Source organism: Schistocerca cancellata, chromosome 9 (assembly GCF_023864275.1).
Source record: "Schistocerca cancellata isolate TAMUIC-IGC-003103 chromosome 9, iqSchCanc2.1, whole genome shotgun sequence".
NCBI lineage: Eukaryota > Metazoa > Arthropoda > Insecta > Orthoptera > Acrididae > Schistocerca > Schistocerca cancellata.
In genome coordinates this window covers 13,251,153-13,277,276 of record NC_064634.1, presented here as the reverse complement: position 1 = coordinate 13,277,276, position 26,124 = coordinate 13,251,153, and the positions used below count along the sequence as shown (strand labels likewise).

Below are 26,124 nucleotides of genomic sequence, written 5' to 3'. Positions count from 1 at the left end.
GTATGGACATCATTATTTTTCTCAGATTTTGTTGGATAATTAGGCTTAATACTGGTTTGTATTTTGTGAACAATATTTCTCTTCGTTTTAAGCAACTAATTTTGGTACTGAGGATTAATTTTACGGTTTACTGTTTTAAGTGAAGCCTTGAGGGCATTCTTGTTGAATTTTGTTCGTACATTCATTTATAAAACTAGCCTGAATAATCTTAATTTAAAATCAAGCCATGTACTTTTCTACCTTTTCGTTGGCTGAAATTTGCATTCTAGTTGATAATTTACGAAGGATCAAATAACATTTCTCTGGACTATATTTCACATTCTTTTAGAGTCGTGCTTGCCTGTTCTCTTTTGCTATGCATACAAGTGTTAACTATATCGTTAACTAAACTTTTTTGTATTGCTTGATGTATGGTTTTGGAACCTTGTGTTGATAAAAATATTTTTGTCTGTAATTGAGGTCATACTGTGCTGTATTTAAATTTATGTAGTGTAAGAATAGCTGAGTGACGTCATGCGTTTATCTGATCTTGTTAATTTTACATGTTAAAAGAAATTTTTTAACAACAGCTTGGGGACCTTTTTATTTAATAAATTTTTCTTTCTTGTAGGTTAAGTTTAACGTTATTTATGGCCTGGCATCTTACCATTTCCAGCTCCTCATCTGATAAAGTATTTCAGTAAAGCGCCAGCCAAATTCGAACAACATTCGAACGATATGCCTAGATGAAATTTTCGTTTCTTTGAATACATTTGAAGTGCATCTAAGCGACCAGATAACCGTTTTGAAGTGTTTTCAGGACTCCAAGCTTCTGCCCGAATGCAAAAATTCCTCTTCGCTGACCAAGGAAAAAAACATCTTGGTGCACCTACAAAATGGCGTTTCTCCCGATAAAGAGAAAATAAGAGCAGTCATAGATGTTCCCAGTACTCGGTACATTCGTGATATGAGAAGTTTTCATTTAATGTGCTCGTACTAGTGGAGAGTCACACAGGACTTCTGCACCAGTACATGACTTCAGTTACGTTACATCATGGTTAGGCAGAGATTCCGAAATCAGATGTTGGATTGTATGGCGTATCAAAGAGCAGATATAGACTCAGACCACTTTTTGGTAGTGCAGAAAAATAGACTGAAGTATAAAGGACTAATTAGGAAGAATGAAGAGAAATGCTTGAAGTTTTCTGAGGCTAAAGCTACTGCGATGTGGAATAGCTCAGTGGGCAGTTCACTTGTGACAGAATGGACATCTCTAAATACAGAAATCACGGGAGTTGGATAAAAACCTGGGAACGAAGAAACCATAGGCAACAGAAGGAATACACCAAATGATCGATAAAAGCAGGAAGTACAAAAATGTTTGTGGAAATTAAGGAATACAGAAATACAAGTCACTTAAGAATTAAATAAATCGAAGGAGCAGGGAAACTAAGGCGAAATAGCTGCATGAAAAATGTGAAGAAACCGAAAAAGAAAATATTGTGAGAAGGACTGACTCGGCATATAGAAAAATCGAAACAACCTTTTGTGAAATTAAAAGCAATGGTGGTAGCATTAAGAGCGCAGTGGGAATTCCACTGTTAAATGCACAGGAGAGAGGCAGGTGGAAAGAGTAAATTGAAGGCCTCTATGAGTGGGAACACGTGTCTGATCATGCGATAGAAGAAGAAACGGCCGTCGATATAGAAGAGATAGGGGATCCAGTATTAGAACCAGAATTTAAAAGAGCTTTGGAAGAGTTAAGATCAAATAAGGCAGAAGGGGTAGGTAACATTCCATCAGAATTTCTAAGACCATCGGGGGAAGTGGCAACAAAACAAATATCTACGTTGGTGTGTAGAATGTACGAGTCTGGCGATAAACCATCTGACTTTCGGAAAAACATCATCCACACAGTTCCAAAGACAGCAAGAGCCGAAGGTGCGAGAATTAACACACACACACACACACACACACACACACACACACACACACACACAGCTTAGCAGCTCATGCATCCAATTGCTGACAGGAATAATATACTGAAGAATGGGAAAGACAATTGATGTGTCAGATGACGATCAGTGTGGCTTTAGGAAAGATGAAGGCACCAGAGGGGCAGTTCGGACGTCTACATCTACATCTACATTTATACTCCGCAAGCCACCCAACGGTGTGTGGCGGAGGGCACTTTACGTGCCACTGTCATTATCTCCCTTTCCTGTTCCAGTCGCGTATGGTTCGCGGGAAGAACGACTGTCTGAAAGCCTCTGTGCGCGCTCTAATCTCTCTAATTTTACATTCGTGATCTCCTCGGGAGGTATAAGTAGGGGGAAGCAATATATTCGATACCTCATCCAGAAACGCACCCTCTCGAAACCTGGCGAGCAAGCTACACCGCGATGCAGAGCGCCTCTCTTGCAGAGTCTGCCACTTGAGTTTGTTAAACATCTCCATAACGCTATCACGGTTACCAAATAACCCTGTGACGAAACGCGCTGCTCTTCTTTGGATCTTCTCTATCTCCTCCGTCAACCCGATCTGGTACGGATCCCACACTGATGAGCAATACTCAAGTATAGGTCGAACGAGTGTTTTGTAAGCCACCTCCTATGTTGATGGACTACATTTTCTAAGGACTCTCCCAATGAATCTCAACCTGGTACCCGCCTTACCAACAATTAATTTTATATGATCATTCCACTTCAAATCGTTCCGCACGCATACTCCCAGATATTTTACAGAAGTAACTGCTACCAGTGTTTGTTCCGCTATCATATAATCATACAATAAAGGATCCTTCTTTCTATGTATTCGCAATACATTACATTTGTCTATGTTAAGGGTCAGTTGCCACTCCCTGCACCAAGTGCCTATCCGCTGCAGATCTTCCTGCATTTCGCTACAATTTTCTAATGCTGCAACTTCTCTGTATACTACAGCATCATCCGCGAAAAGCAGCATGGAACTTCCGACACTATCTACTAGGTCATTTATATATATTGTGAAAAGCAATGGTCCCATAACACTCCCCTGTGGCACGCCAGAGGTTACTTTAACGTCTGTAGATGTCTCTCCATTGAGAACAACATGCTGTGTTCTGTTTGCTAAAAACTCTTCAATCCAGCCACACAGCTGGTCTGATATTCCGTAGGCTCTTACTTTGTTTATCAGGCGACAGTGCGGAACTGTATCGAACGCCTTCCGGAAGTCAAGGAAAATGGCATCTACCTGGGAGCCTGTATCTAATATTTTCTGGGTCTCATGAACAAATAAAGCGAGTTGGGTTTCACACGATCGCTGTTTCCGGAATCCATGTTGATTCCTACATAGTAGATTCTGAGTTTCCAAAAACGACATGATACTCGAGCAAAAGACATGTTCTAAAATTCTACAACAGATCGACGTCAGAGAGATAGGTCTATAGTTTTGCGCATCTGCTCGACGACCCTTCTTGAAGACTGGGACTACCTGTGCTCTTTTCCAATCATTTGGAACCTTCTGTTCCTCTAGAGACTCTAGAGACTCTAGAGACGTCGTGGCTGATAATAGCAGCAAAACTATAGAAAAATCAAGACACGTTCATAGGATTCGTCGACATAGAAAAAGCGTTCGACAATGTCAGATGGTGGAAAAAGTTTGGAATTCTGAGAAAAATAAGGGTAAGTTATAGGAAAGATGAAGAATATACACAATATACAAGAGCTAAGAGGGGACAATTAGAGTGGAAGGCCAAGAACAAGATGCTCGGATTAAAATGGGTGTAAGACGCCGTCTTTAGCCCCTTCTGTTCAATCTATACATCGAAGAAGAAATGACGGAATAGGAGGAAGGTTCAAGAATGGAATTAAAATCTAGAGTGGAAGGATATCAATAATAAGATCCGCTTATGATATTGTTATGCTCATTGAACGTGAGGAAGCATTACAGGATCTGCTGAGTACAGAATATGGGTTGAGAGTAAATCGAAGGAAGAAGAAAGTAGCGAGAATTAGCAGAAACGACAATAGTGAGGAACTTAATATAAGGTTTGGTGATCATGAAGTAGATGAAGTCATGGAGTTCTGCTACCTAAGAAGCAAAATAACCGATGACGGACGGAGCAAGGAGATGTAAAGCAGACCAGCACCGGTAAACATGGGCATTCCGAACATAGACTTCAGTCTGAGGAGTAAGTATCTGAGAACGTACGTTTCGAGCACAGCGTTGTATGGTAGTGAAACATGGACTGTGCAGAAACCGGAACAGAAGAGAATCGAAGTATCTTAAATGTGGTGCTACAGAAGATTCTTGAAAATTACGTGGACTGGTAATGAATGTAAGAGGAGGTTGTTCACATAATATAGGGAAAACACTGACAGGTCGGTAGCAAATCTGTTAAGACATCATGGAGTAACTTACATGATACTGGAGGGATCTGTAGAGGGCAAAAACTGTAGAGGAAGACACTAGAATACATCCAACAAATAATTGAGGACGTTGGTGGCAAATGTTGTTCCTGGGACGAGGTATACGATAGATCTTTCAGGAGGTGCTAACATCCATCCTCTTCAGTCCTAGCACTGCATGCCAAGACAGACCTTCATATTGACACGAGCAGGATGGATAGATGCAGCACAAATTCAGGAAGTTTCTGACGGATAGCTGGTGCTTCCGGAGTACGAGATGAATTGCTCCCCGGCTGAGAAATGGTGTCTAGCCGTTGCTTGGGACATTAAGAATTTCTGGTGATGTTTATTTGGCAAACCTTTCACCATTATGACGGACCACCATTCTATATAGTGGCTCACTAGTGAGAAAGGTCAGTTGGGTCAACTGGCGACATGGGAAACGAGGCTTCAGGAGTACAACGTCACAGTGGTATACAAACTGGACGCAAACATATGGACACTGACTGCCTTTCAAGGAGTTGCTTATCGGAAGACAGTGGGTGTGGATGAAATTAGTCATCTCTGCGCCAAACGATATTGCTGTTGAACAGAGGGAAGATCCAGGACTGCTGAAAACTATTGAAGCTTTGATCGAGAAGGAACCGACCAAAGTAGAATTCCAGTTATTAAACAGAACATTGTATAAGAGGCACTACGACCCAATGGGGCGGAAATATTTGCTTTTCATTCCAGATTATCTACAGCGAGCTATCTTGAAGTGTTATCGCGACGCTCCTACATCTGGCCACATGGAATTCGTGAAGACTGTAGACACCATCAGACGCAGGTACCACAGGCCAGACCCCTACCAATCCGCTGGACACTTTGTGAGCCACTGTAAGGAATATCAGTGGCAGAAGCGTTTACTGCAGTTATATCCGGGTATATGGTGCTAATCGAAATCGACCTCTTGGGGAGATTCCCGAAGTCGACAACGGGAATGATGAATAATAGTCTGCACTGACTACCTGACCTGCTACGCTATCAATAAAACTGCGTTGACTGCCAAAGCTCCGGAAACTGCAAAGCTCCATGTAGACCGTTTTGAATCACGAAACGTCCTGCTTGATGCCCCCGATCTAGAAGAAGTTTTTCAGTCGGGACGGCATGTTGCTTTGCGTTGTGACATCATGCACAGGACGGTAACAGTCTACCACCCAGAAACGAATGGCCTCAAAGTACGCTTAAATAAGGTATTGGTAAACATGCTGTCGACGTGCACTGATGTCTAACAGAGAGACTGACCCGTCGTGACATTCGCATAAAACACAGAAAAGCGAGACACTACTGATTTCAGACAATTCTTTCTGCTCAGCAGTGGGTACGACACTCAGGATGACTGCAGGAAACACCCAATCATCGAGAACGAAGAAGCAAAACAGTTGGCTCACATACAGACTCTGGACACCCAGGAGAAGGTCTGAGAGCGCTATAACGCCAAGCACCGACCGGTGGGATAAAGCTCTGGAATCTTGGTACGGATTTTTACACCTGTTAGTGAAATGGCAATATCGGAAATGTTACTAAAACGCCACCTTGGGTCGTATCGTGTCCTTCACCGCTTGTTGGCTCAAATGGCTCTGAGCACTATGGGACTCAACTGCTGAGGTCATTAGTCCCCTAGAACTTAGAACTAGTTAAACCTAACTAACCTAAGGACATCACAAACATCCATGCCCGAGGCAGGATTCGAACCTGCGACCGTAACGGTCTTGCGGTTCCAGACTGCAGCGCCTTTAACCGCACGGCCACTTCTGCCGGCTTCACCGCTTGTTGGAAGTCACATATGAAGTCGAGGGTTATGAACCTTCATCAAGAAGACAAAAGCGCAGTACAGAGACGTTGTCCATGTCCTCCGTAGGAAAGCCTACCGTGTCCTGGAGCGCAGATCGAAGATGGGGTTTCTCGTTTAAGGAAACTGAAGACGCACTCGATGACTACAAAGCTCCGACGGGAGGGGCTACATTCGAGGCTCATCATATTGAAGCGGATACAACAACACGACTAGAATGTTCCCGTACAGAATACCACCGACAAAACCTATATCCAGGGAGCTGTAGCTGGCTGCAGTGAGAAATTCTGAAACAGTGGATCGATTTTTGTCCAGGAGAGGGAACGGTGGGGTGAACTGTGCCACATGACTTGTGGAATAGCATTTAGTGTTACTGGATGGCGTTCTACAGTTGTTATCATTGCCGGGAGGTTATCGAAATTTATCTTGTTTTAACGTTTGTACATTCTGGAATATTGTATATTCGTATAAGTAGCACCAAGTTCCGTCCAGGGGCTCAGTTCATTTCTGCTTTGGCCGCGCGTTGAGGTTCGTAGCAAATGTGGTTTCGGTGCCAAATATTGCACTCCGTCGACGACCCTAGTTTAGGATTTGGGTTTGAATGTTGTTACAACGTGACAGTATGTCTGTTATTCTCAAACTGCAATCGAATGTTGACATCAAATTTCAGAGCTAATAAAGTAATCTGAGGCTGCAAAAATTGAAACAGATGCACACGAGATTTATGTGTGTGAATTCCACATATAATTCTAATTAGTTTCTCTTGTAAAATGAATATTTCTTATATAACTGAGTAATTACCTAGAATATTATTAAATCAAAAAGTAAAAAATGTGTTAACTTACTGATCTCTTTGTCCCCCATGTTGACAATTTTTGTTATGCCAAATGATCGCCGTGACATTTTTGCAATCAAGACGGATTATAAGTAACATTGTATAACCAGTGAGTGTGGAATCCCATCAGACATTATGTCTGTTTCTGCAAATTAATGTTTGCATCAACTGCAAAATATGGGGACTTTTTTCTCTTGACTCAAACTGTTAGATCATTAATGGAGAGCAAGGAGAATAGTGGACTTAGGATCGAACCCTGCGGAAGCCCAATTGTGATTTCTCTCAATGAAAATGACATGGCCTCCTTGTTTGTTTGTATGTTTGGATTGTTAAATGATTTTAGGTACAAGAGAAGAAACTGTCATACACAAAAACTGATGCAAAACTGTTATGCAGAGGGGGCAACGCATGTCTTTGTTTTATAGATTATGCAAAACTGTTGACAAGCTTTAGCAAAGTAAATTTACATGTCTTTTTTATCGAATGCGGAACAGCTTTTGATGGGTTGTAACAAGGAAAATTACCGAAATTCTTGAAGCAATGAATACTGATTAGAAAAATCTGCATTTTAGTTAAAAATAAATAATGCACTGGCAACAGCCTCGCCGCAGTTGTATCATCGGTTCCCCTCAGATTACCGAAGTTAAGCGCTGTCGGTCTGAGGTGACCGCCTGGGTCTGGCGAGCGATGTTGGCAAACGGCGTTAATGCAGCCCTTGTGAGGCCAGTCGAAGCGCAACTTGACTGAGAACTAGCGGAACCGGTCACGAAAACTTACAACGGTCGCGATAGCGATGTGCCGACCGCCTGCCCCTCCACATCCACATCCAGTGATGCCTATCGGCTGAGGATGACGCGGCGGTCAGTCGCTACCGTTGGGCCTTCACAGGTCTATTCGGACAGAACCAAGCTTTTTAAAAAATAACGTCCTATCCAGTAAAATGTAATTCCACAGAGAAATTGGACAAGGCTGTATTTTTCCACAGTTGTTGATCAATGTTTATCCAGAGAAAATATGTCAGAAAGCTCTGAAAAACATTAACGCGGGATGCGTATCAAGTACGTTTGGATAAATTGCATCCGATTGCATCTGATATGGTGCGAACATCATACTGAAGGCGAGCAACACACGGGGTCTACAAATACTACTCATTAACACGGAAGAACAACATAAGAAATGGAGTCTAACAATCAATATTGAGAAAACAAAATTCCCAATAATATCACGAGGTTTGGATTATTTGAGAATGCCAGATTTTACTTTAGTAGTTCACAAGCCTAGCGAGAAATGAAATTTAAATATCTTTGTACATGGCTCTTCGATGACTCGATCACATACGTAGAGGAAGAGTCGAGAAAGATCGCTCCGACTGCTATCTATCATGAAATTTCAGAATGTTCTTAGTAAAATGGACTTCATGTAGCTCTCACAATTCGAGGACTTCGTCTGGGTCTCAGAATCCCAATTGTAAAATTGTCTGTCTGGATAGTACTGATACACGGAAAGCACCATTGACAGCTATGGTTGTGGAAGCAAAATCGCAACCTAAGGCCGCGTAGACGCGCTTCAACGCCGCCTCTTGGTCGGAAGACATGACTCAGTGGGCAGTTGCAAGTTCCTTGTCGATCACTAGCCAGAAGGCTAGCGTATGCATATGCAAAACCTTGAGAGTTAAAGTTACACAAAAGGTAAAAAATTTTAAAATGAGAATGTTGAGATAGGAAACCAATGGTCGGAAATAACTATTTCAGAAGAGCTAACATAAAGGCGGAGTATGAAATACCAGTAAAAGCTGAAGACTGTAAGCTCCCTGCCCAAGCACTGAAACCGGACTACATGCAATAGTCAATAATAAAACGCCCTGAATTGAATTGCCCTCTCATATACAAATTTAGACCCATAAATTCATGCGACAATGCGATCTGTCTACAGCATTAAGGAAATATCTCCTATAACAGGAGAGATTACGCTGTCTGACGTAATTAATTAATTGATCTCTGTGATCCTGACAAGTTGTAATAAACATATGGATTTACATGAGTTACGTGTAAGCAACTCTGCTTACAGTTCAGTTTCGTGCTTTGGCCGTGCTGGATCCAGTTTGTTGGCGTAACTCACAAATTCAAGACGTCATACCTCATGGAAAACGACGAACCCAAGGTCCTTCAGTACCGCCAGTGACTGACTTACCTTCTCTCTTGAAAAATCATGCGTAGAAAGATGGAAGGTATTGTTGACCGTATTTGCAGAATAACGTAATGTTGATTGTAGAAACAACCCAGGAAAGTGGCTGTCTTTGCTGAAGGCAAAATGCACTTTACGTGGAATGATTTAGTTCAGATGGCAAAGTGTAGCAAGAAGATATTGGTGATTAACGTCCCGTCGACAACGAGGTCATTAGAGACGCAGCACAAGCTCGGATTAGGGAAGGATGGGAAAGTAAGTCGGCCGTGCCCTTTCAAAGGAACCATCCCGGCATTTGCCTGGACTGATCTAGGGAAATCACGGAAAACCTAAATCAGGATGGCCGGACGTGGGATTGAACCGTCGTCCTCCCGAATGCGAGTCCAGTGTGCCAACCACTGCGCCACCTCGCTCGGTGCAAAGTGTATCTCGGCGTAAAATCGCAGAATGGGAAAAATTGTGGGTATGAAATTGGAATGACTCTGAAAATATTTTATTAGACACTTGTAATTGCTCCCAGAATACAGTGAAGCCACGATGACAAACACAGCGTTTATGTACAAGGCATATCGTATAAAAGGCTGTAGTACATGAAGTACTGCAACCAAAGGAAACCTGCATATCTGGAAGAATAATGAAAAGAGCTCACTGAACAAGCATGTGATGCGTTTGAAAGCCCTGGTATTCGGATGTATCGATGAAAAACCGAATCTGTACCACGTATCGAAGGTCACCCACTTTACAAAGTCACAAGCATAAGGTATCAACATGGAAAACGCGCTCTAACATTCTGAAAATACCGTGAAAGTCAGCACTCAAAGTCCTGCCGCACGAACAAGAAAGCAGACAAGCATTATCCTCACTTATCTGTTAATGACCAGCAGACCCTGATTTCAGTTTATTCAAATTTTACACAACCACGTAGCACCTTACCACACCACAGAGCTCCACTCGACATTGCCGACCGATCAGACCTTGTCCCCTTCAAACATCACTTGCCGCTTATTTCATTTATGTCAGTGTTTGTTTATGTGAAAATACCGAACTGAATCGTGGTTCGAGGTCTGCATTAAACTAAAAGGCTCCCCGTAGCTGGTTGATAAGTTTTAAGGTTGGAGCAAGCAACTGCATACCGCCGGCAGGAGGTCAGTTGCTGACTAACCACTGTGGTGTGAAACCCAAAATTGTGATTGATGACAACTTTAACTTTTTTCCTAGTTTCTGTTCTCTTGTGCAGGCGAAATTTTATTGCCACAGGGCTATAAAGTGTTCGGTAAAATCCAATATTTTAGATTCTTAGGACTCGAGCTAGATGAAAAGCTCACTTGGAAATACAAGGGGCGTTCAGTAAGCGTTTAGCTTGAAAAAATGAGGATCTGGTTGTGGTACACCGTGGAATAGTCCCGCTTCAGCTCCTATAGTTTCATGAGGTTCAGATAAGTGGCGGATCTATACGTACCCTTCAAACTGGCGCCTGTAACGTCCGTGCGTTCCAGCCAGAAATGTGCCATTGAGTTTCTTTTGGCGCAAAATCAGAGCAGTGCAGATATTCGGAGGCGCTTGCAGAATGTCTACGAAGCTCTGGCAGTAAACAAAAACACTGTGAGTGGTTGGGCGAGACGCCTGTCAGCATCGCTACAAATTCGTGCGAATCTGCCCCATCTGCCGCTTTCCGGCCCGCCGGACACCACGGCTGTGGTTCCTGCAGTGCTGGACTTCAGCGTGTCCGACGCCACAAAAGTGCATACGAATTTCTTCTTCTCCTTACGACTCATCTTAGAGAATAGATTAAGGAAAGGCAAATCTACGTTTCTAGCATTTGTAGACTTAGAGAAAGCTTTCGACAATGTTGACTGGAATACTCTCTTTCAAATTCTAAAGGTGGCAGGGGTAAAATATAGGGAGCGAAAGGCTATTTACAATTTGTACACAAACCAGATGGCAGTTATAAGAGTTGAGGGACATGAAAGGGAAGCAGTGGTTCGGAAGGGAGTAAGACAGGGTTGTAGCCTCTCCTCGATGTTATTCAATCTGTATATTGAGCAAGCAGTAAAGGAAACAAAAGAAAAATTCGGAGTAGGTATTAAAATCCATGGAGAAGAAATAAAAACTTTAAGGTTCGCCGATGACATTGTAATTCTGTCAGAGACAGCAAAGGACTTGGAAGAGCAGTTGAACGGAATGGATGGTGTCTTGAAGGGAGGATATAAGATGAACATCAACAAAAGCAAAACGAGGATAATGGAATGTAGTCGAATTAAGTCGGGTGATGTTGAGGGTATTAGTTTAGGAAATGAGACACTTAAAGTAGTAAAGGAGTTTTGCTATTTGGGGAGCAAAATAACTGATGATGGTCGAAGTAGAGAGGATATAAAATGTAGACTGGCAATGGCAAGGAAAGCGTTTCTGAAGAAGAGAGATTTGTTAACATCGAGTATAGGTTTAAGTGTCAGGAAGTCGTTTCTGAAAGTATTTGTATGGAGTGTAGCTATGTATGGAAGTGAAACATGGACGATAAATAGTTTGGACAAGAAGAGAATAGAAGCTTTCGAAATGTGGTGCTACAGAAGAATGCTGAAGATTAGATGGGTAGATCACATAACTAATGAGGAAGTATTGAATAGGATTGGGGAGAAGAGAAGTTTGTGGCACAACTTGACCAGAAGAAGGGATCGGTTGGTAGGCCATGTTTTGAGGCATCAAGGGATCACCAATTTAGTATTGGAGGGCAGCGTGGAGGGTAAAAATCGTAGGGGGAGACCAAGAGATGAATACACTAAGCAGATTCAGAAGGATGTAGGTTGCAGTAGGTACTGGGAGATGAAGAAGCTGGCACAGGATAGAGTAGGATGGAGAGCTGCATCAAACCAGTCTCGGGACTGAAGACCACAACAACAACACCATGGCAGTGGGAGGCCTTTCACATCCTCTGTGCACCCGAGAGACACTCACGAAACGTCACTGGACTGTTCTTCGTCGTCCACCCAACAGCTCGGATGTTGCACCAGTTTGCCGCAATGAAGGACGCTCTCCGCGGGGAGCGGTGTGTGGTTTATGGGGAGGTTACTGGTGCAGCGAGGCGCTGGCTGCGTCGTCGTAACACGCGGACATACAGTAAGGAGGCGTAAAGTCGTCGGCACACGGACCGTGCTGTCGAACGTCAACGTTCAGCGTGCCGAGTTCAACGTGCTGCTGAACGCTCAGGAACGATGCGACTTGTGCATACGGTATGTGGGCCCCAACGTGGTACACGCGATCGCAACGCATTCCAGCGACAGTCGAGGGATGTTTCAAGTTCGTAAATCACACAGTTTACCAAATGGGCGCGCGTAAAATTCCGACGTTAGCTCTATTACAACGCACGTTTCCTCCATCGTCCACGAAAAGGAAAGTGCCGTGTCCAATCAATAAGGAAACAGGCTTATAAAAGATCCATTACGAACAGTGCGGTACAAATTTGGAATACTTCTCCGCATAAGATAAACATTATTTCATCATTCCCACATTTTAGTAAAACCGCAAGGTCAGTCTTACTTGATCACTGTTCCTACCCAGTAGCAGAATCTTTGCAACATGTCAGTTACGAAGCGTAAAAGAAAAAGGAGCAAAATATCTTTATACAAGTAGCGCAAGCTGTCCTGTACATTAAGCCAATCGAACAAAGTCACCCCTCAAGAAAAGGTGAACTTATGTCTACATAACATCAAATATCATAGTATATACTTATATTAAACTAATAATAAAGTATCAGAACCTAATAAAAACGTGAATGATAGGAAAAAAGTTTGCAAGTGTCAAGAAGCGAACCACCGCCCCCATAAACAATTCACCACTTTTTTTAGATCTCATTTTGTTCATTTTAGTTCGTTGTATCTGCTCGGCGCGGACATTGAAAGACACCCGTTTCAGTTCGTTGTTGATCCATTAACTCAGATTCTTTATTACAGAGAGTAGCTAACCCTCTGACCGAACGCGCTTTTTTTTCTCGTTTTGTTCGATTTTGTTCGTTGCATCTGCTCGGGGTGGAAGTCGTAGGACATCCGTTTAAGTTTGTTGTTTATCGATTAACTCAGTTTTTCTTTATTACAGAGGGAGCTAACCCTCTGGCCGAACACGCTGAGCTACCGTGCCGGCATCGCTGGACAGTCACGCTACTCATTTCGCTAAACCAACAACACACCTCTTAAATGGAATAATATTATGTTACGCCGCGCTGAAAACCTTAATCGTAGTTGCGTTACTAATTGAAATTTAAATGTAACAAATTGTACCAAGAACAATGCGTTTTGGGTGGATCTTCAGTGTGTCGCTGCCTTCAGATAGCCTACTCTCATAATACGCAAGTTACAATAGTACTTTTGCCACGAAAATGACGTTTCTCATTATTTTATTGGAACGAGTCACGCAGTTGACAACGGGTTTTCCAGTGATTGTCAATTTTCTGGCGCCCAGAAACGGCATATATACATATAGGCTTGAAATGAATGCCAATATGGCGCCTCACAACTCTGTACTGAAGGGAGACGGCGTGTGTGTGGCGTAGGTGGCGTTGTGCCATCTCGTTGGTCAACGCTCAGACGCACGCTCAGAATATCTGACATGCCAAATACGGCTCTGCACGTTCGGAAAGACTCCCGAACGTGCTGTTCCACGCTATGACGTCAGAAACTCGGCACGCTCAACGTTCGGATGCACGGTCCGTGTGCCGACGGCTTAATGCTGTCGCACTGATGGAGATTGTGTCCAAAAATAGGGTTTCGTATTCTCAATGAGTGGGGAATAATTTCGGAAAAAGTGTGTTGCACTACTTATCGAACGCCCCTCTGATTGCGTTTAGGTTCTTGTGTAGAATGTAAGTGCTACCTTTCTACTATAAAAATAACCTTATATGTGTGTAGACAAGAGAGAGAGAGAGACATCTACAGCAAACGTGATGTCTGCGTTGACACTCTACTGACCTGTCGTCGGCGGATCCTGCAGTCCCGGCAGCGACAGATGAACCACGGTGGTGGCAACCTGGTTGGTCGAGACGTCCCTCTCACGTGTCGCCTGTGGACCAGAGAGCGAGCAGATCAGCACAGAAAGGGCGCACGCCACATTACGAGAGACTGATCCCTAGCATCGTACAGGGTGTAATTTAATTCAATTTGTGGGAAGGTCCTATGGAACCAAACTGCTGAGGCCTTCGGTCCCTAGGCCTACACACTACGTAACCCAACTTAAACTAACTTACGCTAAGGACAACACAAAGACACATGCCCGAGGGACGACTCGAACCTCCGACGGGGGGAGCCGCGCGAACCGTGACAAGGCGCCTCACACCGCACGGCTACCCCGCGCGGCGTACGTTCTCTCACCAGTAGTATCCAGACGACCCTATGTAACGCGTAATTGACCGTCAGATCTCACGGCAGGCGGTCGCTGTAACTTTTTCTTGGATCAATTCTCGTAAGTTGTTTGAAAATATCCCAAAGTTGTTCCGATGGGTGCAGTTCGAGACTCTGAGCAGAACAGTTCATTGCTGGACTGTTATTGTCCACAGACCGTTGCCTCAGAGACGGTTTTTTTGAGAACGTATGCGTTGTCTTGCTGATACAATCAGCCGTCTGCGAAGTGTTCCTCTGCTGTAAGCTGCACGCAGTGCTGCAAAACGTACACTCCTGGAAATTGAAATAAGAACACCGTGAATTCATTGTCCCAGGAAGGGGAAACTTTATTGACACATTCCTGGGGTCAGATACATCACATGATAGAACCACAGGCACATAGACACAGGCAACAGAGCATGCACAATGTCGGCACTAGTACAGTGTATATCCACCTTTCGCAGCAATGCAGGCTGCTATTCTCCCATGGAGACAATCGTAGAGATGCTGGATGTAGTCCTGTGGAACGGCTTGCCATGCCATTTCCACCTGACGCCTCAGTTGGACCAGCGTTCGTGCTGGACGTGCAGACCGCGTGAGACGACGCTTCATCCAGTCCCAAACATGCTCAATGGGGGACAGATCCGGAGATCTTGCTGGCCAGGGTAGTTGACTTACACCTTTTAGAGCACGTTGGGTGGCACGGGATACATGCGGACGTGCACTGTACTGTTGGAACAGCAAGTTCCCTTGCCGGTCTAGGAATGGTAGAACGATGGGTTCAATGACGGTTTGGATGTACCGTGCACTATTCAGTGTCCCCTCGACGATCACCAGTGGTGTACGGCCAGTGTAGGAGATCGCTCCCCACACCATGATGCCGGGTGTTGGCCCTGTGTGCCTCGGTCGTATGCAGTCCTGATTGTGGCGCTCACCTGCACGGCACCAAACACGCATACGACCATCATTGGCACCAAGGCAGAAGCGACTCTCATCGCTGAAGACGACACGTCTCCATTCGTCCCTCCATTCACGCCTGTCGCGACACCACTGGAGGCGGGCTGCACGATGTTGGGGCGTGAGCGGAAGACGGCCTAACGGTGTGCGGGACCGTAGCCCAGCTTCATGGAGACGGTTGCGAATGGTCCTCGCCGATACCCCAGGAGCAACAGTGTCCCTAATTTGCTGGGAAGTGGCGGTGCGGTCCCCTACGGCACTGCGTAGGATCCTACGGTCTTGGCGTGCATCCGTGCGTCGCTGCGGTCCGGTCCCAGGTCGACGGGCACGTGCACCTTCCGCCGACCACTGGCGACAACATCGATGTACTGTGGAGACCTCACGCCCCACGTGTTGAGCAATTCGGCGGTACGTCCACCCAGCCTCCCGCATGCCCACTATACGCCCTCGCTCAAAGTCCGTCAACTGCACATACGGTTCACGTCCACGCTGTCGCGGCATGCTACCAGTGTTAAAGACTGCGATGGAGCTCCCTCCGTATGCCACGGCAAACTGGCTGACACTGACGGCGGCGGTGCACAAATGCTGCGCAGCTAGCGCCATTCGACGGCCAACACCGCGGTTCCTGGTGTGTCCGCTGTGCCGTGCGTGTGATCATTGCTTGTACAGCCCTCTCGCAGTGTCCGGAGCAAGTATGGTGGGTCTGACACACCGGTGTTAATGTGTTCTCTTTTTCCATTTCCAGGAGTGTATTCGTATCCTTCCGCATTTAGAGTTTTCTTAAGCGCAAAGAGGGGACCACGTCCCGAGCACGAAGATCACTCTCATACCGTAACAGTAACTCCACTGTTCGCACATCCCACGGTGGAAGGTAACGTTCTCGCTGCATTCGCCAGACCCACGCCCCTCCATCGGACTGGCTCCCGGTACAGCGCGATTCATCACTCCGAGTTGTTCGTCTCGAGTCGTCCACTGTCCAGAGGCGTCCCTCTTCACTCTACTTCAAGCGTCGCTCAGCAGTGTCCACAGAAGTGCGTGGCTCACGAGGAGCTGCTGCACCATTTTACCTCACTCTTCTTAATTCCGCACGCCCAGGCATTGCTCCAGCAGGACTGCTGTATCACTTTCAAACTCACGAGTGAGTCCTCCTGCTGATTCCACGCGATTTTTTACAACCTGCCACCGCAACGCTCGACGCACCCTCTCCGTCAGTGCGTGAAGTCTGCCTAGTTTGGGCTCAGCTTTGCTTCTTCCTCCGCATTTACACTTGGCAATCACATCACCAACAGCAGACTTCCTCGGTTTTAGCAGAGTTGAAATGTTCTTGATAGATTTGTTACTCTGATGGTACGCAGTGACTGGTCAACCTCCGAAGTCAGAGACCGGTCGCTGTAAATTTTACCTGGCAGAATTGCCGTAAGTTGATTGAAAATTGTATACGCCAGGAGAAACTCAGGTCTCACAACTTTGGGATAAGTTAGGACGTCGAACTAGCTTTAGACTTTCGGCGCTTGAGACAGAATGGTTAGACTTCCTCCACAGACATTCAGGCACCTCAAAGGATGAACCCTCAGCAGAGTTAAATACGTCATAAAGGCGAAGGGTGGACACAAACCTCTTACTGACGTCCACTAATATGTGTGTGGATACTTCTGATCAGATGGTGTTTATCACACATCCATTCAAATTGCGTTCGTTTTCAAAGTGCACTATATCTCTTAAGAATGACGACTGCAACTTGTTCTATATAGTACTCTGCATAACGACATATCAGCTATTTCTCCAGGAGAAAAAGACTGGGTTGTTTACGGCTGTAAAATACGGTACGTTCTGAATGCACGAGGTTACGAAATAAAATGTTTCAATAAGTTTATTGCGTCATACATTAGTACCGTTTTGCATTTTTTGAAACGTGTAATGCAGTTTTTACACTTTAGAGTGTTTGTTAACATTTTTCTGTTTCAGTAAGTAACAGCATGGGACAACATTTACAATTTCGTGTAGCTGATTACGCTAAATGATGTTTCTAAGCACACCGGACAAAAATTTAGAATTTAGTCCCTCCCCCCCCCCCCCCAAGGAAAATGATAATGACCTCACGCAGGCGAGGAAGAGAGTACGCAAGTTGCTTCAGATATGTCATATCCAATTAAAGCCAGTTGTTGTTGATTATAACCCACAGAGCTACCAAACTGCACGAAAGTTGATTTCTACATCTCACTCGCTGTTCCATATCGCCCCAAACATCCTCTGCGAGATTAAAATTGGATGACTTAATTGGCCAGTCAAAGTGCGAAGTATCGCCCCAGTGTTTGTCAAGCCAATAACGTATGTGTCCAGATGTGGTGTCCCCTTTGAAGAAGGGAATGGCCCAGCATCATGAAGATGTAAAAGCAAGGGCAGCACTTGGTCACCGAGGATATTGAAATAAACATCCTCGGTCATGTGACACGGAAAGCACCCCCAGGAATCACAGCCCCTCTGCGAGCCAGTCAGAAGTACCTCCTCCACACACTGCGAGTAAAACGCCTCTTTGGCAGTCGGGACACTTAACCTCTTATATCACGTGAAAGGAAGCAAAGCTGTGGCTCGTATAATCACACTGCATGTCTCCAGTCAGCTACAATCCAGTTCTGTGCTATCTGGAACTTCGAGGGCATACATCTTCAAATGCTGCTGTGACCAACGGCCTTTTGCGGGGTACTTAGCACCAAATGTCCACTCCATGCAGTTCCCTTCGCAATGTCGCTCGGAAACTGGCTTGGATGGACCTGCATTCACTGACGACCGTACATACTGTTGTCATGGACACGGTGTAACAATCGTTTTCGGTCGCTGTTGGTTAGGATCATATTACGACCACTGTTCTCAGAAACGATTTTATATGCAGGGCATTCACAGCTGCTGAAGGCCATGATGAATGAAAACACCGCTGACAGATGGTAAAAGTTGAGTTTAATTGACCACATCACTGGTATCACGGCTTACAGCCGCATCTTCAGGTGCAACCTACATATTTCAGAATTAAAGTATAATTATAAACTGAGACACAAAGGAATTACAGATACTGGCCGCGAGTGGGCAACTGATGTAAATCAGTGGGAAAGTTGAAAACTTATGCCGGGCTGGGACTCGAACCCGGGTCTCCTGCTTACTAGGCAGTTAATGTGACCACAAAGCCATCTCAATACGTTGGTAATTGCACCTGCACTGACTATCTGAGCACGCCTCCCGTCAGACGCAAATTCTCAACCTATCCACACACTACGAATGCAGCGGCCCTTTCCCATCACCCTTGCTACTCGCTGCCTTTCGCTGATTCCCAAGAGTTCGAGCACGGTGTGAATCAGCACTGAAGAGATCATTGGCCGTCTTCGCCTCGTATACAGGGTGGTTATAATTATATTCCATTTCTTAAATGCGCTGGCTGCGCCTGACGATGTGGCTCTAAGCCTCGAAGCCGGTAGTGTGGTCAACCAAAACCAAGTTTTATCAGCTGTCAGCGCCGTTTTCATTCATCATGACACCATTCTCAGCAAGTGGTACACATTCCTTATAGACGTTCTAGAAAGTGTCTCTCTGTACTCCGACAAGTGGGGCAGATTCATTCGCTATGAGGCCACGGACATGTTCGAACACGATAGCGCCTTTCTGCCATTCTGTCAAGTCTACACATCTATCCACCCTATCCACACGACTGCTCTGGTTCCACCGATCACAACACTTCGTCTCCACGAATTACGTGTACGGAAGTGGGTTGTATTACCACCTAGTTCTGCACCAGAGGACTGCAGGGAGCCCACTGGTGCGGTGTCATCCTCCGTCATACGGCGTCGTTCTGACGTGGTACGGAGGTGCATGGGGTCAGGAAACCCTTCTCCAGACATTTGGATCTGTTACTTCTCATTCGAGAGGCCTTTCCAATGGCGTCAGGACGCAGAGAGCACCCTGTTCCAGTCCTCCCGCCAAGAAAAAATGACTGGAAATACCTGGAGTTGAATCGGATCCTCCACATTTCAGGCAGACTCACAGATCACTCAGCTACGGAGGTGGACCTACATCATTCACAGTGCTCCAAAGTGACCAGCCTGCGCTCTTGACGGGATGACTAATATTTTTTCTGGTAAGCTATTACTGCGGAGACCTACCGACGCACTCCTGGATATCGTCTGTGGCAACAGCGCAGACTCACCTGCAGCACGACGAGGGCGTACTTGAGGTCCTGGAGCGACTCCGGCGCCACGCCTTCCGCCCAGCGCAGGCTGACGGTGGCGGTGCCGTCCGACGCGGCCGTCACGTCCACGGCGAACGCGTCGCTCGTCGGGGTCACGCCTGCGAATGAGAGCAAACTTCACTGTGCCGCCCAAAGAGATGATAAGCACGTAGAGAGGCTGTTGTTGTTGTTGTTGTTGTTGTTGTTGTGGTCTTCAGTCCTGAGACTGGTTTGATGCAGCTCTCCATGCTACTCTATCCTGTGCAAGCGTCTTCATCTCCCAGTACCTACTGCAACTTACATCCTTCTGAATCTGCTTAGTGTATTCATCTCTTGGTCTCCCTCTACGATTTTTACCCTCCACGCTACCATACAATACTAAATTGGTGATCCCTTGATGCCTCAGAACATGTAATACCAACCGATCCCTTCTTCTGGTCAAGTTGCGCCACAAACTTCTCTTCTCCCCTATCTTATTCAATACTTCCTCATTAGTTATGTGATCTACCCATATAATCTTCAGCATTCTTCTGTAGCACCACATTTCGAAAGCTTCTATTCTCTTCTTGTCCAAACTAGTTATCGTCCATGTTTCACTTCCATACATCGCTACACTCCATACAAATACTTTCAGAAATGACTTCCTGACACTTAAATCTATACTCGATGTTAACAAATTTCTCTTCTTCAGAAACGCTTTCCTTGCCATTGCCAGTCTACATTTTATATCCTCTCTACTTCGACCATCATCAGTTATTTTGCTCCCCAAATAGCAAAACTCCTTTACTACTTTAAGTGTCTCATTTCCTAATCTAATTCCCTCAGCATCACCCGACTTAATTCGACTACATTCCATTATCCTCGTTTTGCTTTTGTTGATGTTCATCTTATATCCTCCTTTCAAGACACTGTCCATTCCATTCAACTGCTCTTCCAAGTCCTTTGCTGTCTCTGACAGAATTACAATGTCATCGGCGAACCTCAAAGTTTCTATTTCTACTCCATGGATTCTAATACCGACACCGAATTTTTCTTTTGTTTCCTTTACTGCTTGCTCAATATACAGATTGAATAACATCGGGGAGAGGCTACAACCCTGTCTCACTCCCTTCCCAACCACTGCTTCCCTTTCATGTCCCTCGACTTTTATAACTGCCATCTGGCTTCTGTACAAATTGTAAATAGCCTTTCGCTCCCTGTATTTTACCCCTGCCACCTTAAGAATTTGAAAGAGAGTATTCCAGTCAACATTGTCGAATGCTTTCTCTAAGTCTGCAAATGCTAGAAACGTAGGTTTGCCTTTCCTTAATCTTTCTTCTAAGATAAGTCGTAAGGTCAGTATTGCCTCACGTGTTCCAGTGTTTCTACGGAATCCAAACTGATCTTCCCCGAGGTCGGCTTGTACTAGTTTTTCCATTCGTCTGTAAAGAATTCGTGTTAGTATTTTGCAGCTGTGGCTTATTAAACTGATTGTTCGGTAATTTTCAAATCTGTCAGCACCTGCTTTCTTTGGGATTGGAATTATTATATTCTTCTTGAAGTCTGAGGGTATTTCGCCTGTTTCATACATCTTGCTCACCAGATGGTAGAGTTTTGACAGATCTGGCTCTCCCAAGGCCGTCAGTATTTCCAATGGAATGTTGTCTACTCCGGGGGCCTTGTTCCGACTCAGGTCTTTCAGTGCTCTGTCAAACTCTTGACGCAGTATCATATCTCCCATTTCATCTTCATCTACATCCTCTCCGATTTCCATAATATTGTCCTGAAGTACATCGCCCTTGTATAGACCCTCTATATACTCGCCGGCCGTGGTGGCCAAGCGGTTAAAGGCGCTACAGTCTGGAACCGCGCGGCCGCTACGGTCGCAGGTTCGAATCCTGCCTCGGGCATGGATGTGTGTGATGTCCTTAGGTTAGTTAGGTTTAAGTAGTTCTAAGTTCTAGGGGACTGATGACCTTAGCAGTTAAGTCCCATAGTGCTCAGAGCCATTTCTATATACTCTTTGCACCTTTCTGCTTTCCCTTCTTTGCTACGTAGAGAGGCTACGGCACGTTATTTAGCGCTACCTGCTGTCCAGGGCAGTATACTTTATTATTTGTGTACTTTCCAGTACCTAACAAGAGTAAAATCATAAGAAAAAGTGTACTACAAGATATACGCTAGTGTCCAAAATTAAAGTAACACCCTGCTATTTCACCGTCCTTAGACTAATTAGCGGAAGAGTTATGAAAATTGTCAACAGATGTCCTTACGATGGTAGTCTGCACGGAAGATGACATTACGGTCAACGGACAACCACACCAGCAATGACGTCAGGGCACCTGTTAAGGGGTAGTGTTTGCCGGGTAGTTGCACATCCGCTGTGTATACAGTCACCGACGTTGCTGTATGGCAAAAAGAAGAAGCGTGCCAGACTCGCTGCGGTGGAGCGTCGTAAGAAGAACGGAAGCAGGAGAGTCGCAAACCGATGAAGCCCGATGGCTTAATGCGAATCGTTCTGCTGTTTCTCAGATGAGGCGTCAGTTTATACAGACCGAAACTGTATCCCCGGAGACTAGGACACGGCCGACCATGTGTGACATCAGAAAGATAAGGGCACGGCGGTACCGCCTTAGCACTGCACTGCACTGCAGCTTGCATCTGACCTCGCGTCATCCACTGGGCGTGTCGTATCGAGGTAAACGGTGTACTGAGGGCTTCAGCAGAGCGGCCTTTATTGTCGGAGACCTGCTGTGTGTTTACCTCTGGCGTGTATTCACAGAAAGGAACGTCCAGAGTGGAGTGGCCAGTGTGCCACCTGGATGGTCAAACGGTGGGCCAATGTTCTTCCCACAGACGAGTCGCGATTTGGTCTGGAGAGTGATTCTCGACGGATTCGCTTCTGGAGGCCACGTGGAACACGATTTAGGGACCCAAACATTCTGGAAAGAGACCGATACCTAGGAGGATCCATAACGGTGTGGACAGGGATTATGTTGAGCACTCTAACACTTCTCCATGGAACTGTGCTGCTGATTCAGCAAGATTTAACTGCTGTCAGGCAACGTGAGAAGATCTCGGGATCTCATGCGGCGTTGTTGCGAAGTGTTTTGGGCCAACAGTTTGTACTGATGGACGATAACGCCCCACCTCATAGAGCACGGGTGATTGTTGATGTTTTTCGAAACAGAAGATATTGGACGCATGGCGTGGCCTGCTCGCTCTCCCAGTTTGGGTCCGATAAAGCACGTCTGGGATGCAGTAGGGAGACTGGTTGCATCACGTCAGCATCCACCAAGCACTCTGCAGGAATTGTGAGCAGATTTTCAGAAAGAATGGGCGTTATTGCCTCAACATCAGATTGGTGACATCATTCACAGCATGCCCTGTCGTTGTCAGGCTTGCATGGATGCCACAGGTGGTCACAGCTCATATTGAGCATATTAACTATTGTCAGAATGTGGGTGGTTGGAAAAAAAAAACGAAGAACGTTTTTATCTACCGTTGTGCACGTTGCAGCTGATTACGTTCTGTATTCTTAATATTGTTTCTACATTAGTATCGACTGTTGATGCTGCTTCGCCGGCCGGAGTGGCCGTGCGGTTCTAGGCGCTACAGTCTGGAGCCGAGCGACCGCTACGATCGGAGGTTCGAATGCTACCTCGGACATGGATGTGTGTGATGTCATTAGGTTAGTTTGGTTTAATTAGTTCTAAGTTCTAGGCGGCTGATGACCTCAGAAGTTGAGTCGCATAGTGCTCAGAGCCATTAGAACCATTTGATACTGCTTCGTGGAAAAATGAACGGAACCTTCAAAATTTCCGTTTGTTGCTTTATTTTTGGAGGAGGAGGTTAGCGTTTAACGTCCCGTCGACAACGACGTCATTAGAGAAGGAGCGCAAGCTCGGATTAGGGAAGGATGCGGAAGGAAATCGGCCGTGCCCTTTCAACGGAACCATCCCCTCATTTGCCTGAAGCGATTTAGGGAAATCACGGGAAACCTAAATCTGGATGGCCGGACGCGGGTTTGAACCGTCGTCCTGCCGAATGCGAGTCCAGTGTGCCAGCCACTGCGCCACCCCGCTCGGTTTTCATTTTGGACACCACTGTACACAGAAACTGAACACAGGTCCTCCACTGGAGAGCTAGCTGCCTCGGTCTCTCAGCCAGCCACGCCTTCCTTGTGGGTGCACAAGCGGCAGTGGTAACAGCTTCTTTTTTCGATTTCTCGGAAAATAAGCGTTTTCGGACCACATGTACGAGGGCATTTTGTTTTCAAGCTCAGGTCCGTCAGCAAATCGAAACCAAAGTGATAATGTGGTGAAGTTTTGCGCAGATGTGCTGTGCAGTGTCTCTAGTATGCCCGTCTATCGCATCGTGTCGCATTTTTAATTCTGGGCACATAGTGAGCGTGTGAATTTGCCAAGAAACTAATGCCTTCCGCCGAGTGTGAAGTCCTGCTGAGGGATTTCGCCTGATTTCGTGCAACCCACATAATGTAACTGTCATGCTTTCCCTGCTTCTTCTTCACTGTGCTCAGCTGCATATTGCAGCTGCAGTGAAGATTCTTCGGCAGTCTTTTCGATGGTTAGTGTTTGATCACCCACCGTACAGCCTGGACTTAGTTCCGTCTGAGTTTCATCTCTTTGCTCACATGAACAGCAGGCTACCAGGACAGCATTTTGACACAGATAACGAGCGGGAGACCAGCGTAGGAAACTGGTGGAAATCACAGCGCGCCTGCCTTCTATGAAGAGGGTATGAGAAAGTTGATATCACTCTGCAACAAATGTCTAAGTCGGAGCGGCCACTATCTAAAGAAGTAGTTGGAAGACGTAGCTAAAACGTTGCAAATAAAACATTATCGAAATTACAATGAAATGAACACCCTTAGCTCCCTACAGGCGTTGACATACGCACACGGGGACATGTCCGAAAGAACAGATACCATCTTAGTATAAAAACATTATCGACTGTCATTATGATTTCCGTTTCGTGACCGATCAAAAGTGGAAAAAAAATAGCCTTCGTATAATGACGAAAAATGCTGTTTTCAGTTTTCTAGGGATCCTATCAGTTCTTAGTCGACGGCATATTACGAACCTCAGAATTGGTTTACTGGAAAACAGGGAGGTGGGAAAGGGTAATGTGCTAAAACATCATCGATTCTTTCATTTTAGGTTGTGCACATGCGACCTGCCAAAGCTAAGAGGAATCGATTGTCCGTGTCGGAACTTCTGAGTCAAATACTAGGGGAGTTGAGGATGTTTGGATTCCGGAAAAACAGCTCTAATCAGTGTAGCAATACTATCTGTAGAGAAACGACAGAAAGGGAACATAAATACATGCGTAGCACTTGATAGACACAGAGAAAGCCTTTGATAATGTCAAATGAGACAAAATGTTTGTAGTCTTGGAAAAATGTGGGACTATACTATTAAGATCAAAGAGAGATATGGAACCTTAACAAAAATGAGACAGCTGTTGTTGATGGGAGGACGAACAAGGAAGTAGTACAGATTCAAAAAGGTTGTGCATTATTGCCCATTGTCTTTAACTAGTATATGTTATAGGGTCTTTGAAAAATCAGAGGAGACCCGCAGAGAGCTTGAAATTAGATTGTATTAGATGTAATTTTCATTTCATAGGTACACAGTGAGGACATGTACAACATGTCATAAAACAAGAATGAACTGTACATATTTACAGAGGAAAGAGACATACTTATGGAAACATATTGGGAAGATTTGTTTAGGTGGTCCAGGACGTCTGTGGTGTGCTCCTACCAGTTGACTTTTTTATCAAGCTGTAAACCAATGAATGCCAACCTCTTTCTTCTTATCTTCATATTTTTGACATGTACTAGAGAAAACGTTTTACAATTTCTCAATTGCATTTAGTGTGTTTTCTCAAAATTTAGTGAGAAAGACTGACTAGAAACCATTTATTAATTTCCAAGAAAATTTCATTAAACTACCTTTCTAAAACCACACTTGATTTGTCATTTATTGTGATGTTTGTTTAATCCACAAACAAAACAAACTTGGAATATGGTAATATTACCGATGAAAGGACACTGGTATACACAAGAATAAGTAAGGGTCCTAAGATGGAACCTTGTGGGACACTGAGTAACTAGTTCCCAGTTGGCTTACGACTCAGATCTTAATGCAGCACGCTTTCCTACTGACATCCTTTGTTTCCTGTCAAAGACTCATGCAGCATTTCTTGTTAAACCATGCTATTCTAATTTACTGAAAAGAACATCATCGTTTATGTAGTCATGACTCTGACAGATCTGAAAGTATGCCAATATTGTCTAATGAATTAAGAACATTCTCGCTATAAGTGTAAGTAGCATTCTCAATATTGGAAGCCTTCAGAAATTC

General features: G+C 45.0%; 1 protein-coding gene across 25 annotated transcripts in view; it reads right to left on the bottom strand.

Moving 5' to 3' along the window:
* Nucleotides 1-26,124, bottom strand: part of LOC126101588 (mucin-3A-like) — a 400,051-nt gene that overhangs the window by 196,409 nt on the left and 177,518 nt on the right. For all 25 annotated transcript variants that reach the window (XM_049912245.1, XM_049912250.1, XM_049912247.1 and 22 more), the window contains exons 7-8: nucleotides 19,736-19,875; nucleotides 14,179-14,269 (exon numbers count right to left, since the gene is read on the bottom strand). In XM_049912245.1, the coding sequence (XP_049768202.1) occupies nucleotides 14,179-14,269; nucleotides 19,736-19,875 (231 nt within the window). The remainder of the gene's footprint in view (nucleotides 1-14,178; nucleotides 14,270-19,735; nucleotides 19,876-26,124) is intronic.